The 18,470-nt window shown below is 42.9% G+C and overlaps 1 protein-coding gene across 1 annotated transcript; it reads left to right on the forward strand.

Moving 5' to 3' along the window:
- The first annotated feature begins 4,227 nt into the window (after positions 1 to 4,227).
- DMRTB1 (DMRT like family B with proline rich C-terminal 1) lies at positions 4,228 to 11,263 on the forward strand. Its single transcript, XM_032118590.1, has 4 exons — positions 4,228 to 4,656; positions 6,262 to 6,494; positions 7,054 to 7,198; positions 10,126 to 11,263. Exons 1-4 carry the CDS (start codon positions 4,278 to 4,280, stop codon positions 10,194 to 10,196), a joined length of 828 nt encoding a protein of 275 aa, XP_031974481.1. The 5' UTR covers positions 4,228 to 4,277; the 3' UTR covers positions 10,197 to 11,263.
- The last annotated feature ends 7,207 nt before the right edge of the window (positions 11,264 to 18,470 follow it).

Genomic DNA, 18,470 nt, shown 5'->3' on the forward strand with positions numbered 1-18,470 from the left:
TAACCCAAACACATTTCAGCCATTTCAAATGTTAAGGTAGATAATCATACTGCACTGTTTCTATACTGCACTTTTCCTCACATTAAAAAGAAGATGTTTACTACAGTACAATTTCACACTGATTAGAAAAGTGGAAAATACAGTGTACAGAAGTGGCTTGAAGTTCATTCATTGTCATGTAGGCTTGCTTTGGGCAGGATCAGACAACCTCGTGAGCTTGTCAGCAGAGAGCTGAGCCCTGCAGTTCTGTGGCAGCACTGATGGATGCGTGCTGCAGTGAGCTCAGCAGCGAGAGGGGGATTTGGTACTGCAGGTCAGCCAGAGGATGTTTGAAATGCTTTCATATTTTTTATCAGGAGCTTCTAAGTATGAGGACGCTAAATATGCTACTTCTTAAAATGATATTCTGGGACAGGTGAAGGTGAGAGTCCTTCTTGGGCAGTTCTGTCTCTGCAGGTAAATCTCCACATGTTGATTCTGCCCTGACTGACCTGTAAACACAGTTCTACACAGTTATAATGGAGAAGAGTTGATAATACCACTGCTATAACAATTTTTATGTAATGACTTAAGAAAGTACATAATGGACACTTCCAAACTACAAAGATAATTTTTGAATAGAGGATTTTATCTTCATATGTGATGTCTTAAAAATTTGAAAGATACTCTTGATTTTTATGTGTAAGAAAATGTATTTCGAACCAAGTGTGGAAATATTTATTAATGGAGATCTCAGACTGAACAAATTTCTTGATTAAGTCGCTGTTGCTCTGTGAATTGTCAGACCAATTTTCTTCCCAAAAAAACCCCATTTACTGTATGAATATTAGCTGGAAAGTCTGAGAAAGAGGAAAAAACCTCAAACACCAATTTTCTGCTATTCACTTTTATGGCAGTCTTTTGATTTGTTCCCTTTTAGCTAAGCCATTGTTTTTCCTCACTGTTTCATGTACAAAATAAACTGCATACCAAAACCACACGCTTTATATGATTCAGAAGTTGGAAAGGAGTAGAGATATTATTGCTATTGATTTCAGTAACATGAAGTCAGCAGGTTGCCTTCCTTTCATTTTGGCAAGATAATAATTCTTATAAATTCTACTTTAATACACAACTCTTTACACACTTTATGTTCTGCTCCCACCATATGCTACATAAAATGCTAGAGAAAACTAAGTTTTAAAGAAAAGAGTCTTTATTGTCCCTCATTTTCTTTCAAATATGAACAAAGAAGAAAATTCTAATAGACATGAAGCTGCATCCACATAGAAGTCTACACCTCATTCCAAAAATGTATTTTGAAGTTGTTCTATCTTTTCTCTGTTATGGTCTTGCTTACAGTGCGTGATTAGGTTAACTCAAATGTATATACAAATGTATATACATAACAGGATTGTAGTAATAGAATTCTTTGAACTGCCTGCAGAAATAAGGATTTACCTCACAAGCAAAGTAAAATGTTCACTTTTCTACAAAAAGCAAGTCTAGTTATGTTTGAAATAAACTATATGGAGAGTACAATAAATCCTGAATGTTTAGGTGAAAGTTGTTCAAAAGAAAAATCCACATTGAAAGATACGGTTTAATTAGTGGAGAAACTGGTACAGTCTATGGCTGGTACACCACTTTTGAAAGAGAAGAGATAAATTTCTGTGTATTTGAGTAAATGTCTTGAAGAATAGTATTATGTGACTCAGAATAGAAAATTACTGGGGAAAATATATGTAGCCTACCTTTCTCCCCCTCTGCTCCAAGTATCCAAATGAACACAGATTGGGTATCTATGAAAAGATATAATTACAGTTTTTTTGAATGTGTCATCCATCCTCTTTCCTTCTACAGCTAAATTAGCACATCCCCAGCATATAGTAAAAATATGGAGCATAAAATTAGGAATATTTTATCTGTCTATATTTTAATACACAGTCAATGTTTAGAATGAGTATGGGAAGATCAAGGCCTTGGCACAGGCAATCAGCACTTCAAGATTGCCCTGAAGAACAGCTTCTATTGAAGGCACATCAAGCAAGTGCCTTACTGAACTGGGAAGAAATGGTAACACACACATGCCCATGCACATGAAGCTGGCTCTCCACACCAAGCTTTGGAAGCCATCTTGGAAAAATGGCTCCAAGTGGGTACAAGGAGCTGCTGGCACTCCCCTGAGAGTGGGCACAGGATCCCTGACTGCATGGGTGCAAAGGCACAGCTAAGAGCCCTCCCAAAGAGCAGCTGCCGAGGGCTCCGTCTGCGACTGGAATAGAAAAATCTGCAGGCTGGGATTGGCGCTGAGTGGTCGAGGGATTGAGTCCATTTGAGGATTTGGGTCTGAATTGCTTTCAAGAGCAAGTCCGGGCTCCAATGCCGGTATTGCACTAACAAAACATCTCCCCGGGAGGCAAAATCCTACTGGAAACCTGCAGGACTTAGGTGCAAAGTCCTACTGGGTTGTGAAAAACGAGGTTCACTCTCCTGTTAGAATTTAAAGAGTTTAATATAAAGACAATAAGAGACACATAAAATAAAGCAAAGGGATAACGGCCGGGTGCCTTGGCGCTCTGCCAAGAGCACACCTGATGCTCGAGGTGAGTCCTTTTTATACCATTTTTACTGTCTGTTCTCTATTCATATTAAAACTTTTCTAGGAATTGATCTGCATGGCCACTCCTTGGGTCCGCCTTTTTAGAGCATGCGTAGTGTTCGGCCTTGTGGTTTTATTTCTTTTGATTCTTGGGGTTGGGCCCGCTAGGTAAGAGTCGATGGTAGGGTGGATCTCTTAATTCCTCAGACAGTCAGGGCTGTTGGCAGCTTTGGGCCTCTTTGCCCCCCGGGCAGAGCGGTGATAAGGGCTCTCGGACCCTCCTGGCCGCCCGTTCTCCGGGCAGAGCAGCCTTTGGGCCCTTTTGTTCCCCGGACAAAGTGTTGATCAGCAGCTCCTTGGGCCTCATCCTCTGCTCGCTTGGAGGTTATCTTACTTGCTCACACTTGCTAATATTCTTGCTAAAACGAGAGAAAACTACATCCACACAGCAAAAAGCATTTCTAACATTATATAATATCTACTTTAATACTTTGCGAGAAGCCAATACTATAATACATGTTTATAACATGGGTCTTTTGCAAAGTGAGAAGCCTGGAATCTCGGCTGAGCTTTGGTGGACGCAGGGGCTGGCTGCTCACTGCAAACAAGACTGTTGCCAAACAACACTGTTGCCAAATCCCTAACGGGCCTGCTCTGCTGGGGCCTCACCCCCCGAGTGTTGAAGGGTGCACCCAGGTTTTGCAGGAGTATTTGCCGCACTGGAAGGGTCTCTGCGAAACTAACTCCATTGCAGTTAGAATTGTTTCAGAGCAAGCAGATAGATGTTACCTGGTTCTCTTGAAACTTAGTAGAAAGCTTCACTAGTTGGTGATTAATTTTTATGGTGTTCTCTTTAACATAGAAGAAGATACTGCCAACTTAAGATTTTAAAACAACTATTGTACAGGTGAGAAAATTCAGCAGCATTGTGCCTTAAGTTGCAAAGTGGGGAGTTTTCTCCTGAAATGGGCTACTGTGTAAACTGTGGGTTTGCAGCTACCAGCAGTAACAAATAACAAGTACTTTTAAAGCAGTACTAGAACTGGAGCAGTCCTGTATTTCTAATTGTTAGCCAGTCTTTGTTTCCAGAGAATAAGGAATTTTGAGAAAAGGAGACAGGTCTTTGAAATGACATATGCTTTCCACCTTCATCTCAGTACCTTCTTTCGAAAAACAGAATGATGAAAAAAAAAGTTCTTTTTCTGCTGAGGCAGTCACTCCTCCTGATCAAGAGAAGCATGCTGCAAATTGGAAACAAAACGGGACTGAAGTTCTGTGCATATTAAAAGCGAATGCATGAGAGGTATGAAAGTGGGTGCAGATGTTAAAGTGCCAAAAGGGAAAGCTATATTTTAGGGTACTACAGTAAGAGACAGCGCATGCATTCCAGTCCGTGCACACCGGGCCCATCCGAACCCCGATCCCTACGAGCACCAGCACTGGGCAATGACCCGCCCGTGGCGCCCGTCCCCCCCGCAGCTCCTGCAGGCTCAGCCCCCCGTGGCTGGGGTTCGGCTCCCGCCCGCACCAAAGAGCCGCAGGGGGTGCCCGGGGGAGCCGTGCCTGGCGCAGGGCAGGGAGGCAGCGGGGCGAGGGCGTTCCCCACCCGCTGCCGTGGGCTTTCCCGGGCCCCATATAACAGCCCAGAGGACAGGGGGGCGCCTGGCCGGGGGATCCGCCCGGGTGCTGCGGTGCCATGGAGGCGGCCGAGGCCACGGCGAAGGCACTGCGAGCACCCAAGTGCTCCCGCTGCCGCAACCACGGCTTCGTGGTGCCCGTCAAAGGCCACGCCGGGCACTGCCGCTGGAAGCTGTGCCTGTGCGAGAAGTGCTCGCTCATCACCGAGCGGCAGAAGATCATGGCAGCCCAGAAAGCCCTGAGACAGCAGGAGACCGAGCCGCCAGCCAGGGCAGACGCAGAGCCCGTTCCGTCGGGCGAAGGCCGTGGGGCGGCAGGCCGGGAGGACGGTGCCCCCGAGCACTGCAGCCACGAGAGGAAGAAGGGCGCCCAGCCCGACAGCGGCGACAAGGGCACGGCATGCTGGGGGCCGCCGCCACCTCCCTTCAGGGACGACGGTAAGGACCTGTCCGTAAAGCCTCTTCCCAGATCTTCCTGTGTTCTCCTCTTTCCCCTATCAAACGCTGCCACTTGTGCACTTCGCTGATTCCTCAGGCTCTGGCTGCCCGGAGAGCCGCTCCTCTGTCTGTCCCGCTTTCTTTCCCCAGCGGGCACCGGGCTGGCGTGTTGGATCATCACGACCCTGGGCAGCTCCGCAGCGCGGGGCGAGAGCAACGTGCTCGGCCTCGCCGCCGCTTGCGAGCTCGAAGCTTAAGCGAGTGGCTTTTCACTGAGAGGGAAATCAGTCTGGGAGTGCAACCAAACTGGGTCTGCTCCACATGTTTCTCTTGAGTGGTGTCGCACTGTTTATAAACTCACAGGCACAAGACTGCAATAACAAAAATGCTAAAAATCTCAGCGATGGCAGGTAAATGGGGAAGGTACTGCTGCAGCTGTCTAAAGCATTTTATGGTAGCAGTGTAAAAAAAAAGACCTTTGGCCTTAATTCATACCTGTAGCAAAACCGAAATTTGGCTGGAATGACTTGATGTAAAAGTGCATTTGGTATTTAAGAGAAGGGCATAGACTTTGCAGGTGGAGCAGTTGTATGGTCTGTCATCTCTTAAATTGCTTCCTTTAATACAGTCTTTGATGTGACTTGTCTAGTTTATTACTATGTATTATGGTAACTCCATTCTGTTGCTATAATAATGTTACAGAAATCCTTCCTGATTGCAGTAGTCATGAATCTGAGTCTCTGGAGAGTTGGCAGCCTGCAAGACAAAATGTTGTCCTGAGAAGCCATGGGGAAGGACTTGTTTTGGACATCTGTAGTCGCCACAGATTACTGTCAATAACTTCCCATTTTTAGCTTTGTTTTGGAATAAAATTGTTTATAGATGACAGTAGCTACACAGATGTCTGTCAATCCTTCCCTTAACATTTTTAACCTGCTGACCAACTTCAGAAAAAAGATTAGGCACAAATTATAGTACTCCAGAAGTAAACTTACTTTCAAAGGAAATTCTTTGCCTTCTCTACCAATCGGAGGACCGGCAGACAAGGAAGAAGACCCTATTTACATTCAAATAGCCACTCTACGTCTTTTCTTAAGACTTCGGAGAGGCCATGTAAGATTCAAGATGCAAGATAAAAAGTGAACCGATTTCTGCTTCTGAAGTTGCCTGTGTATGACCCTAAAACTGAGCGTGCTGTAAATTAACTTAAAAAGTGACAGATAGGACTCCATTATTAGAACTCGAAAGTTAGAACTCTGCTGTTTCTGTGGAATTTTGTTTTAAGTGCCACTAGAGTCAAAAGTTAAGGCAGGTTGTTTTGCTCCTGCTGATGTACTGAAAGAATAAGATTCTGCAGACACTGCTTTACTAAGGACAAACTTTCCAGTGCACAAGGCAGAAAAGAATGCAGAGTAACTGCACTACAGTGTCGTCTGCTGTACCTTTCCTTAGTTCCTGAAAAAAATCACAAAATCATGGGGAGCTAAACATGAAACCAAAGGACCAGATTTTCCTGAGAGTGGAATTTGCTCCTGCAGCTACTTCTACATAACTGCATAAAATTACATGGATATTTTTATTTGTTCTTTTCTCATTGTTTCCTAGCTCACCCTGCTTTTCCTCCAGAATACACTGTCAATCCAGAATACCTTGAGAGAGAAATCCCGAAAGTGTACCCTGGGTGTTCTGGGGTATATCCTTACCACCCATTTTCTCTGGGACTTGCCATCAATGAGTCAAGCAGTGGGGAAGCACCATCACCTCCAGGGATATCCCTTCAGAGAGGATTCCGACACATTCCTGGCAACTGTGTGCCAGGGAATGCAACCACTGTATCGGTGAGTAGCACGCTTTCAATTACTCTTTTTAATACTGCTTTATTTTAGCTGCCTTCTCTCTGTTGAAGTAACCATGAAGAGTCACGCTGCTTATCAGTTACTTCACGGCATTTTGATACATTACACTGAAGAAAACATCAGCAAATGTTGATGTTAATTATCTGACCTCCTTTCAGTACAATTCATCAGTTGATGTTAAGGTAGAGTGATCTGCCTCAAGATGATAAGTAATAGATTTATTATGCTTGTATAGAAATTCCCTGGCATGTTTTAGGGGTTACTGAGAAAGAGGATGGCTGCTCCTGGTTTAAACCAACTAGTCCAATGAGATCCCAGAACAGGTCACAAGGACTTAATAGGTCAGTTTTGCTGTGACATGGTCTGAGAAGTTCTTGCTCCTCAGCTGCAGCATGTTACCCTCTGCACAGACTTCCCACGTGCCAGTATGTGCATTGACATGGCAGCATATGGACAAAAACCCAGAAATGGTCTGATCATGCAGATACATCCTGGAGAGAGTCTTTAGATGGAAGGTGATCTGCTTCACGTGTTTCCACAGGTTCCAGATGGAGCTGGAGATTTCCATCAAGGATACTACACTCCTCTGCATCAGTTCATCCCACCAAGTTTTCTGACAGGGATTCATTACATTCCAGCTCCAGTTTCACTGAACATCCTGGCTGAAACAACCAAGGAAGTACATGGTAAGGAAGTATGAGATAAGCCCTGAGAGATTCACTGTTAACCTGGTTTCAGTATCTAACCACAGAGATGGAAACCCAAGAGACCCTGATCCTAGCTAGTTTTGACCTCTGTGATGAAGCCAGGCCTGAAGTCCTGAATCCTGTGACAGATTGTACAGCTCTGGGAAAGGCTGACCTAGGGAAAGACAGCCTGACATGTTTGGGTTTTCCAACTGACAGGCACCTCAATCTCAGGCAGATGTCAAAGGCCCCAGGACACAGAGATATTCCAGAAAATGATCTGTTGATGTTCTCAAAAAGCAAATCTTTTTCTACATAGCTAGTTTGCAGGGCATATCTTAAAAATTATTTGGCTGTATTTCAATTTAGACAAATTGTTAAAAAATAATGCGGACTAACACAACATAATTAATACAAAATTTCTTGCTCATCTGAAAATCCTAGATTTTAATTGCTGGAAAAGAAGGATTGAATCTTCAAAATCTCTTAATTCCCACAGGATTTTAAATTTCAGGCATAGATTAAGTCTTTGTGCCCCTCTGTTTTAGGTCTGTGTTATGTACTGTGCCTACATGTGGACATATTTGTGACTATATTCACAAGTTTTTCATCTGGCTGCAGCTTAGCTGTGACCACAAGAGGGTAGAGCTGCTCAGAGAATTAACCACTAATACTGGATGTGCAAATAGCCAGTTTAGTTTTAAATTTATTTTTTATTTTAGATTTTTAAAAATGATGATAAATAAATACAACTTCTCTTCTTGAACGAGAATAAAAAAATTAAGTTGTTTATGAAACAAATTACAATAATCACCCACTGAAAAATCAAGAGGGAGGAGAAATAAGAGAAGTATAATTATCTCATTTGAACTGGAAAGATGTTGATGGTGGTTATGTGGGACAAAATATAAGTTGGGGTTTTTCTAGTCTGATTCCTCAACAACATAAGGCTCGTGCAACCTCATTTTCTGTTAATGTCAGTCCTCTCATAACTCTTCAACCCATTAGCTATTTTCAGCCAAACATATCTGTTGTGATCACATGCCTACACAATATTGGTGTGCAAGGGAAGCAGATGCCTCCCACCAAAGCATTTGCTTGCAGCCGTGTCGTGGTGTGTGGCTGGCTGTCACCATGCACTCAGTCCTTGACTGGTGTGTGTGTCCCTGGGCCAACAAGCAACTGCCTGCCAGTCAGCCCAGCAGTGGGGACACACTCGGGGCATCCCTGCTCCTTGTCTGGCTGGAAGGCCAAAGAAAAGGAAGCAGGAGATGTGGTGGACAATGGGAATATGGAGAATATGGCAGTGTGGGGGTGTATAGATATTGTAGAAATGTAAAGTGATTTTAAGATACTGATAAAGGCAGTGCGTAGGAGATAACTGGTGCACTAGAGGTGAAATAATATGGGCTGAGTTCGAGGGGAAGAGAGGAAAACAAGGGCTAGCCTGCAAATCAGGAAGTATGTGTGAGGATTACTGGGCTTTGAGGCTTGGAGGGGACAAAAATTTGGGGGATGCTGCAGTGGCAGAGAACATGAAGGGAGCTGTAGCTTTTCTGCTGGACTCTGAGGGAACAGGAAGGAACTGGGAGTAGCACACAAACATGGGGGACATGGAGTGAAGTTACAGTATTGCGTGAGGGAAACAGAGGAAATCCAGTCCTGCATTGGTAGAGTGAAGTTGTACTGGCCAAAAATTGATGACAACAGGCAACTGGATAAAGAAACACCAGGAGAGCAGCCTCCCCCAGGGAGCAAAGTGCCATCTAATGACCTCAGCCCTTAACACACACCAGGGAAATCACAGCCCAGGCGCAGTGCCATAGGAAATAATGCATCATGGATTGTGTTGCTCAAAGAACAATCCAGTTTCCTTCGTGCTATGGAGAAAGTAGAAATTAATTCTACTGCATAGCATTTGTGCTCCAGGATATGTAGGAATTTGCAATTGTAACCCAGTGAGGGGGGATAATTCTGCATGAGGTCATACAAAACAGTCTGGCAGCAGAAGATGCAGATGTAAAGGGAAGAGTGAAACGAATAATTCTTTCTGGAATTCAAGATGCTTGAAAAAAGAGAAAAGCTGTAATGTGTAGTGCATAAGGATGTGTTAGGATTGCATAATGTCTTTTTTTTCCAAAATGGAACTGGCTCCAACCTGCAGTTAAACTTGGGAACATCCTTTCTCCAGAAGCCTCCAGAACTGAGGTGAAATGGGCTTTCTGGAAAACTCTTGCAGGAAAATGGATATAGAAAGCCCTACCAGGGTGACAGCTGGTGAGGAGAAATGTCTGTGATCTCTGCCTGAAAGGAAATCTCATATGAAGACAAATGAAAAATAAAAAAACCTGAAGGCTTACCTGAAAATGCCGTTCCTAGGCTAGAAGCTGCTTCCTGAAGGATTTGAGTTAATATGAGGGCGGGGGTGGTGTGAAGTATAGACCATGTTGTTACACAATTTCATGCAGTATTGACTGGTCATGTTACAGAGATTTGACAAACACAGGGTATGTCCAGTAAAACAGCCAGTAAAGCATCTGATGGTAGACTGATTGCAAATGGTTGGTTTTCTAAAAGAGCAAGCCACAGAAAACCAAAACCCAACTTGCCTGTGAGGAGATGAGGGAGCTTTTCATGCAAATTGGCAAGTAAATACTTTATAAAATGAAATTCCCTAGTTGAATTTGAAAAAGGGACTATGAATCAGTCTGTCAAGGCCTTTGAGAATTCACAGAGTGTTAAAAAGGCATGGCACAGGTTCACTGTGGGTAAGTGGGCAGAAGTGTCTGCCTCATACTTCTATTCCAGTGCAGCTTCAAATGTGGAAATGTGATTGATTCCAGGTGTAACAAGAACTGAAACAGGGTTTGAGGTTTTGGGTTCTTTGTTTGAGTTTAACTCTGACATTTTTCTATTCTTCATTTTAGCTACTGAAGCTGACAGTGAGGATTCAGGGGTGGTTCATGAACGTGACCTACCTCCTTCTTCCCCAGAATAAACACGAAGAGACCAGTCTGTATATTATACACAGTAAATGGGCTGGAGAAGAGCTGAGAGCAGGCAGCACTGTTTTCATTTCTCAGTGTTAGTTAATGAGGGTAGAATAACACTTAATCACTGAGCAGTCACAACAGCTAGAAAGGGATTAGTCCCCTGCCTTACTTTATGATCAACGTTCAAACTACCAGGCTCACAGCTCTGCCTCCCAAGCACTACAAAGCCCATGTTCCTAAAAGGTTTTCCAGTGGAAGCAACAAATGATTATGACTCCAGATTTGTTCCTCTGCTGAGGTTACCTGGCTCCCAGAACATGGTCTCTGAGCCAGGTGCATTCTGCAGCATTTTCATGTTCATGACAGTAGTCAGAAAGATGTTGTTTGTATCAGTTTGCTGTAAAGGAAGTCTGGTTCTGAATGTTACAGAAGAGTTAAGTGATGTGGAGCCTGATGACTGATTGAGAGAGGATGTGAAGACAGCCTGGGTTGCTGATGCACTTGGCTGCCTAAGAACATGATTCAGCAGGGCAAGGGAAGGGTAGGTGCTGGTCTGGAAGGGCATGGCAGGAACTCGTGGAACGGCCTGGTGCCTCCACGTTGTTTTCTGGGTCCTTCAAGGCACCTTCTGTGTAGTGTGTAGGTTGGGGACAAAGTTATTTGGAATCACCTCTTGTCACACAGGCTTCACATCTGACATTTTGAATGTCCTTAATGATTTACATGTGATTTCAATGTTGTTTAACTCATGACAGCTGAAACTAAGCAGTACTGTTTGTTTCTAAAGGGCTCCTGTAGACAGCTTTACACGTGTGTACTGGAAGTGCACTGTGGCGTAGCCAAGGTGTGGAGAGATTTGCCCAGGACAAAACACCAGTTAGAATAATAATTAGTCAAATCCATCCATACTGTGATTGTCAATGATAATCTTTAATTAAAAATGAATGGGACATTACTGTTTTGCCTGGACGAATTGGTTTTGTATCAAGTGGATCAGTTGTTAATGTTTGAATAATTGGGGTGGGACTTTTGTATAATTAAAAAAGATCATTAAACTGTTGTTATGGTTGGATGTGTGTCTGCATGTAATTTTTCTAGCCAAATGTCAGATGTTGTCCTGAACAGCTCTGTGTAACAGACTTGTCTGGAGAGAGATTTAGGCCTCAGTATTTTTTTTCTAGTCTGTCTGCTTCTGTAGAGGTGAGCACAGTAAAATAAACAGACTTCTTTTCTGATACTTGTATTAATAATCCCCTGCTCAATGCAAGAAGTAAAGAAGTTCTGCTAGGCTGAACATTTATCTTTTCTTAAAGTAGTAGATGATCTGCTGGAATGCTTTGCAGCACTGTGTTTTGGGGCAAAAGTGAAAGTGGCAAATTTAGAACTGCCAAGAGAAAAAAAAAGAAACACGTTTATCTATAGCAAAGAATCTGATGTACAGCTTGTTATAGATTAGATTCACAATAGGATCTTTGCTTCCAGGAATGTCCCAGAACTGCTGTCTGCTTGGAAAAGTCTGGATACCTCTTTGTTTTCAAAACAGAATAATCTACAAATAGAAATACTGTAAGTGCCCACAAGTTCCTCTGTGGATGGAGGGTTTGGTTTTTATAACATAATGATTTAAGAAAATACTAAGGTCCAGGATGAATACTTGAACCGGCTCCTTCCCACGTATTTTTGGAAAGTCACATTCAGTGTTGTATTACTCCTTAAATCTCAAAGTAAGGTGGATTCCAGCCTATTTCACTGACTCTAACACACTGTAGATATACTGCACAAACAGCACTGTTTGCTCTCTGTTCTACTGGGCTGGTGACTGCTTCCAGATTGCCAAGCCAAACTCCTTATTTTCCTTTTCCTCCATCTTTCTGAACTATCATCAAGTGAACCAAAGCCTTTACTTTGGCTGTTTGAAGGATGGTCTGGCACTCCAGGAGGGTCTCTCTCACTGCTTTGCTGCAGATAAATGGGCATCTCCAGAGGGATGTAGTGAGTTTAAGGAAGAGCCAGAGAAAGTCAACTAAACTAAAAGGATGGAGAAGTTGATCACTGGGGGAATCTTAAATAAGATTCTTCAGTCTGGGGAGGAGACTCAGTTTTAGAACATGTCAGGTGTGGCTGAGTAGCTGTAAAACCATTACCAAACTTTGCTGCTTTATACACTGAAGGACAAGAAGGTGACCAGGGGCAAAGAGTCAACTGGTTTTCCTACAGCTGTAGGTAAACAGGCCAATCCTGTTTAATATGCTTAATCATATCATCAGTCAAACTCCGTGTGGTGTCATTTCAGACTTGTACATTTCAGGAAACTTGTCCCCATGTTCTTGCACCTATCCCTGCCTAGAAAACTAAATGATTTGCTAAGAGAATTGAAAGTGGGTAACTCTCCAGCTGACAGCATGAACTATCTTAAGTGGGTAATTCAAGGTTTCATTCTTCCACTTTGTGCTCAGCTTGTCCTCTTTAACCAAGGAAAAAAAATTCCTTGACAACTGGTGTTGTCATGCTTCAAAGTGAGTAATTTTAATTCCAAACTTAGTGCCAACCAGTGTTTCCAATAATTAAACTCTGTGATCTCTTCTGACTCCATTTATTTAAATAAATGACTTAGGGATAATGAAATCAGTTTGGATTGAAATGGAATGATTTGGATTAGACAAGTCACTCAGAGGTTGTTCCAGCCTAAATCATCCCAGAATTTTTTTGTTTTTTATTAAGGCTGAAGCCACACAGACTTTGGTTGAAATAATAAAATTTGTGAAGGAAAGGATTCCTTTTGCTTCTGAAATCTTTCTGCATGCAAGCTGCTACTGGTTGCAGTAGGAAATCTGCATATATGCAGTTGTCATCATCACTATTTTCAGATTTCTGAGGATTTACTCCCTTGAGCCGAACTTCTGAAGATGGGACTCCTAACACCTGACCCTTCTGTCAATTCTCTGTCCTTGCTGCAAGTCCCTGGGTCATCACAGAGCCACAAGCTCTTGTTTGTTCCTTGAAGAAGAAAACCTGGAATGAGGAGGCAGTTCTTGAACATTTACTCCCAGCACTAATTTCCTTACTTTCAGTGGAATTCCTTGTGAGGGTAGAGAGTGGACAGCATTGGTTAGATACGCAAGTTTAGGATCCAGATTTTATACAGAGGTGTCTGTGACACTCAAAACCCTCAGATTATTGAAGATCTGCATATTTTTTTGTAGGAGCTTCTGAAAAAATGAAAACAAACCCAAGAGATTCTACAAGGATAGTATAATATGTCCATTCTGCAAACATATGTAGGATTCATCTGTCACTTCCCTGCAGCAGACTGCTCAATGTTAACACTCTCAGGCTATCGGCTTCTACATCTGGACTGAAGCAGGTTTTCATATGACAGTAATTATAATACTCCTTCTAGGTTTTTTTCTTCTTGGAATTAGATGCACCCATTTGGAAACCTCTGAATCCATAGCAAGACTATAGCTGGTTTTTCCACATTAATGAGTAGTTAATTTTAAACTGCAATCCAAAGAAATATTTAATTGCTTACCAATAAAGTCAGCTTGCTGCAAAGAAAAATCTCCTTCCCCTTAAGAAAATAGTTTTCATGACAGAAAAATTCCTTATGATGTGAAACATAACTATTTTAGAACAGTGAAAACTTTAATTAAATCATTCTCATAGGCAAGTGGGTCTGCTTTTCCCATTTTTTTGCCCAGTATTTTACTACTGCAACATTAGCATTAGTCACAGAGTTATGTCTCTGCTTAGCTTGCCAGAATGTGAGGGAGAAATCCAAACGTAAAGAGAGACTTTGTGGAAACTATTCCTGAAATCAGAGAAGGACTGACTGCCTGTTTTACTGCAGCCTAGGGAGAGCTCCAGATCCACCCCAGATGCCCAGGCAGTGACATGTCCACACAACCACCTTGTGTATTTGACTTTTCTATATCCTTACAGGTACATCTTATTATACACAAGTAGGCTTGGCTTCAACAATTCTGAAAGATTCCCCACAAAAACCAGATTTATTTTGGTATTACTTTTAATTACAATGGGTAACATTTTTCTCATTTCTTCTTGCTGGCTCTTTGGATATTGTCCTCAGCCAGGCAACATTAGTGGTGACCTTGCTTCTGATTCCATAGGGTCATCCCCTATAGATCTAGTTGTGATTTCACACAGGTTTATTTTGTTTTACACAACCACCTTCACTGGAGGCATGTCTGGTTTCATTTACTAATTACTGTCAGGGTTTTATAACTTTACTGGTACAGAGTATTCAAAAGTGCCCAAGCCACATAAGCTACAGCAAATATGAAACATTTCTTTTTAAAAAATTGTCCTTTTTTCCAGAAAATGTGGTTTAAATAACAGTCACATACATAGTTCCCTGGGAGAACCTTACCATTTTTTTCACAAAAGTCTGTTTTTCATTAAGAATTGTATTCTTTTGATCAAGGTGCAAATCGACTGTTTCTCATGTTCTTCCAACAGTAAATATACACTTAAATTCCAGAAATTCAAAAACCTCGTGTACCTGCAGATGGCTGATTTGTTACATCCCCTTCCTCACGTACCCCCTCATGTTGTGAAATGGCTGTTCGCTTCCCAATGTTCCTCAATCCTGGGATTACAAATCCTTCCTGCCTGTCTCCAAAGGCACACACAGGGCTGGAGATCTCAGGGTGTGGAGTTTCAGGGATGTACAGAGCCCACACCAACCTGGGTCACCTTCCTTGCTGTCCCAGCCGGCAGCTGCGCTTTGTTTTCCCTCAAAACACCTCACGGTATTTTTGCATGGCCAGTGCAACAAATGAATCAGAGAGCCAACCCTCCAAAAAAAAAAATTAAGAGGAATAACAATATTCACCTTAAGACGCAAATCACCTGGCGTACTCCAAGGGAACGCTGCGGAGGGAGACGGAAAATCAGAATATCGATTCGTTTCCTTGGAGTTTGGGGAGCGAGTCACGGCGGAGAGGGAAAAGGGGCGGCCCTCCGCTAGGGGGCGCTGGCGAGGCCTCAGCCATGGCGCTCTCACCTCATGAGCGAACGGCCCCTCCCCGGGTCCTGCCCCTGCTACCCGTGGGTGTCGGGCTCCCGCCCCTGCTCTGCGGCAATGGACTGTTCATTCACGCCACTGGGCAAACAGGTATAGGCTCGGGGGTTGAGTCGTGAGTCCCGTGGAGTTTTGCTGCCGCGGTAGTCACACATGGTGCCCAGTTCCTCAGTGTGGGCAGAGGTTCGGGTAGAGCGCAGCGATGGCTTCGTGCTGGGGTGGAGTTGCTGGTTCGCAGCTGGGCAAGCACCTGCCCTTCTGTCAGCTCAGCTGCTGTAGAGCGCGGTGCTGCCAGCACCGAGACTCTGGGGTCTGTCCCCGCATGGGCCAGTGTCTTCAGAGCTGGACTCCATGGTCCTTGTGGGCCCCTTCCAACTCGGAATATTCTGTGATTCTACAGCCTTGGCGATTCTGAGGGGAAAATTTCCATGGAGAAGGTTATTCCGTGCTACACTGGTGTTTGTTACCTAGCGCAGAGCAAACAGCCCTCTGACAATGCTCCAGGGAAGGGGTGCACCCAGGCCAAGCCAGTGCTGGTGGCAGGATGGCAGCGAGGGATAACTACAGTTAAAACCAAGTTTTGGAAGGCAGTTATGGTATTGGACTTTCACAGTATAAATCAAGCCCAAAAGACATTACCCATACTTGATACAGCTTTGCATTTGATGCCCATTTAAAAACTTCTTGCTTTCAGACTATTACTACAATTTGAGAAGTCTTAATACAGAAAACACCACACCGGTAGCATAAAAACAGCAAAGGAAAACATTTAAAACCTAACCTAGAATACCTTTATGTTTTAAGTAATTCAACACAATTATTTGTGGCTTTGGATTCTGTGGACCTAAAGTTAGCTAATAATGGATATTTAACCCTAATGAGACTTGTGCTGATTCACGTTGAACTTCAGTCTAAGATTCAAGGTCAAATGAAATCTGACTCTTTCAGACCAATTTATGTCTTTACAGTGCTTCATACTGGCTAAACTAATTTGGTTTGTTGACACCAGTTTCCAAGTTCAAAAGTAAAATTTTAGAGGAAGAGAGTTAACCAGGGGAACAGATTGCCAACACGGTGGTGTGAATTTTCCTTTTCTCTTAAGTGTAAACCAAGCAAGCAAGTTTCTCTAGAAAACATGCAGGTGGGTTCTGTGAAATGTGTGTTTCATGCAGTAGATAATCCAAACTGTTCTTAGAGCCACAGAAAGGACTGGAAGCTCAGGAAGGCACTTGCCTTCTGGGGTGTAAGCAATTTTCAATCTGCCTGCTGAAAGGATCCAGTGCTGTAAGAAAGGGCACTGTAAGGAGGAGAGTGCTGTGCCTTCAGGACTGTCCATTTGTTTCAGTGTGATTGTGTTACTTTCAGTTCAAGTCTCTGTTTTTGAGGACTTCTCTGCATGAGAGTTACATATATTTGTATAGCAATATAAAGAAATTACCTTCTTTGTGTAACTGTAGGAAAAGAATTGGTCAAAGATATTTTTATACCAAGTTTCAGGCTTTCCCCCTCTAAGCTCAAGCTTGTCAAATTGATTAGTGATTATTACAGTGTTTAAATCATACAGATTCTAAGTAGATGTTAAATAAGCTAGCTCTTAGTGGGTGATTCATGAGGCAGGGTGCTGTAGTAGTTGAAGCTGAGTCAGGAAAGCTTTGTTCAGTACCTGACCTCAGTCCCACTGAGTAAAGTCAGGCAGTTAATTCTCTTCTTGTCCTGGTTTTGTCAGATCAATGGTCTTAACCTTTTTGGACTTGAAATGTTTGCAGAAAAATGATGTCTGAGAGCTGTTTAAATTATATAAACCTGTGGAAGCACAGCTTGTGTACAGACTTGTTGTGCATGGTGTCCTTTGTGCTAGTGTTCTAGAGCAGCGGGTTGTAATTAAAGGCAGTTTTAAAGTTTTTTTTTTCTCCTAGAGTATAAACCTCCATTCCAAGAAAAAGGCATTCTGTTGTCAAAGTTGAGTGAGAGAATGAGGAAATGAAGAATCTTTGCAGAAACAGAGCTAGAATGTATCACAGTGTAGTAGGGTCTCCAGTAGGGAAAACCAGAGAAAATAGGACTCAGAGTCTACAAGGAGCTAATGGGGACCTTGCAGCAGTCACACAAATGTATTTACTATTGGCCACAGTTCACTTCTCAACTTAATGTATTTCAAGTGCGATTTCCTACATTATGTCTTCTGATACATTCAAGCACAGCAGTTCTGGAAGATTGCCTTCATCCATACCAGACACAAGACTTTCTCCCCTCAAATACAAATCTTTTACATTTGACTAAATGAGAGCCGCAGTTGAGAGGAATAAATTTGGTGAAGAAACCAGAAACTTGCAAAGCAAATTACTGTGGTTGGAGGGCCAGTGTTTCATCCAGTGAGTTCAGTGCCTTTTGGAGAGATGTGCAGTAAGAGGCAAGAAAAACATAGGCTAGCTCTCAAAAAATGTAAGGAAAACTATACATTGAACTACAACCAGAACACAGGCTCAGAGCCTTACAAGATGTTTGTTCCCTGGGAGAAAAGCAACATGTGATCCCGAAAGCAAAGCTGTAAATATCTCTGGCAAACGACAGTGTGTGATGTTTAGCTGGAATATCCCAGCAGTGTTACTCTGAAATGGAAATTCCAAAGCAGAATTTACCATTTTCAGTAGAATCCTTGCTAAAAGCATAAAACACACCTGCACGATGATGGTGAGGGGCAGTTTCTCAGTAGGAGCAGGAATGAGTCACTGTTTGGAGAACACGTGCAGAACTGATACAGTCAGAAGTGTCTGACTTTGGGTGAGCTGCGTCTTGCCACAGAATCACAGAATGGTTTGGGTTGGAAGGGACCTTTTAAAGGTCATCTGGTCCAACCCGCCTGCCATGGGCAGAGACATCTTCCACTAGAGCAGGTTGCTGAGCAAGTAGAATAATTAAACTGTGTTTAATGTGGATAATCTATAGGTTTTTGAGTGACTGGTGATAGAATTGTTCAATCTGAGCAGTGATGGAAATAAAGAGGCCAGATTGGTATCTTCTCTAAGGATAATTTTTGGATCATCAAAAGTTAAATTTAATTCTCCACAAAGTGCTGTATCCTCAGGTAACACTACCTGTGTGAATAGGCACCGTGTATATTTACATAATCAAGCTCATGTTTGAGAGGCTGGTTTTAGTGCCCTGATTGGGAAAATAAGATCTTTTCCAACAGGTGGTTAATTTTAACGTGCGCGTGAGCAACATCAAGTAGCAA

Source organism: Corvus moneduloides, chromosome 9 (assembly GCF_009650955.1).
Source record: "Corvus moneduloides isolate bCorMon1 chromosome 9, bCorMon1.pri, whole genome shotgun sequence".
Taxonomy (NCBI): domain Eukaryota; kingdom Metazoa; phylum Chordata; class Aves; order Passeriformes; family Corvidae; genus Corvus; species Corvus moneduloides.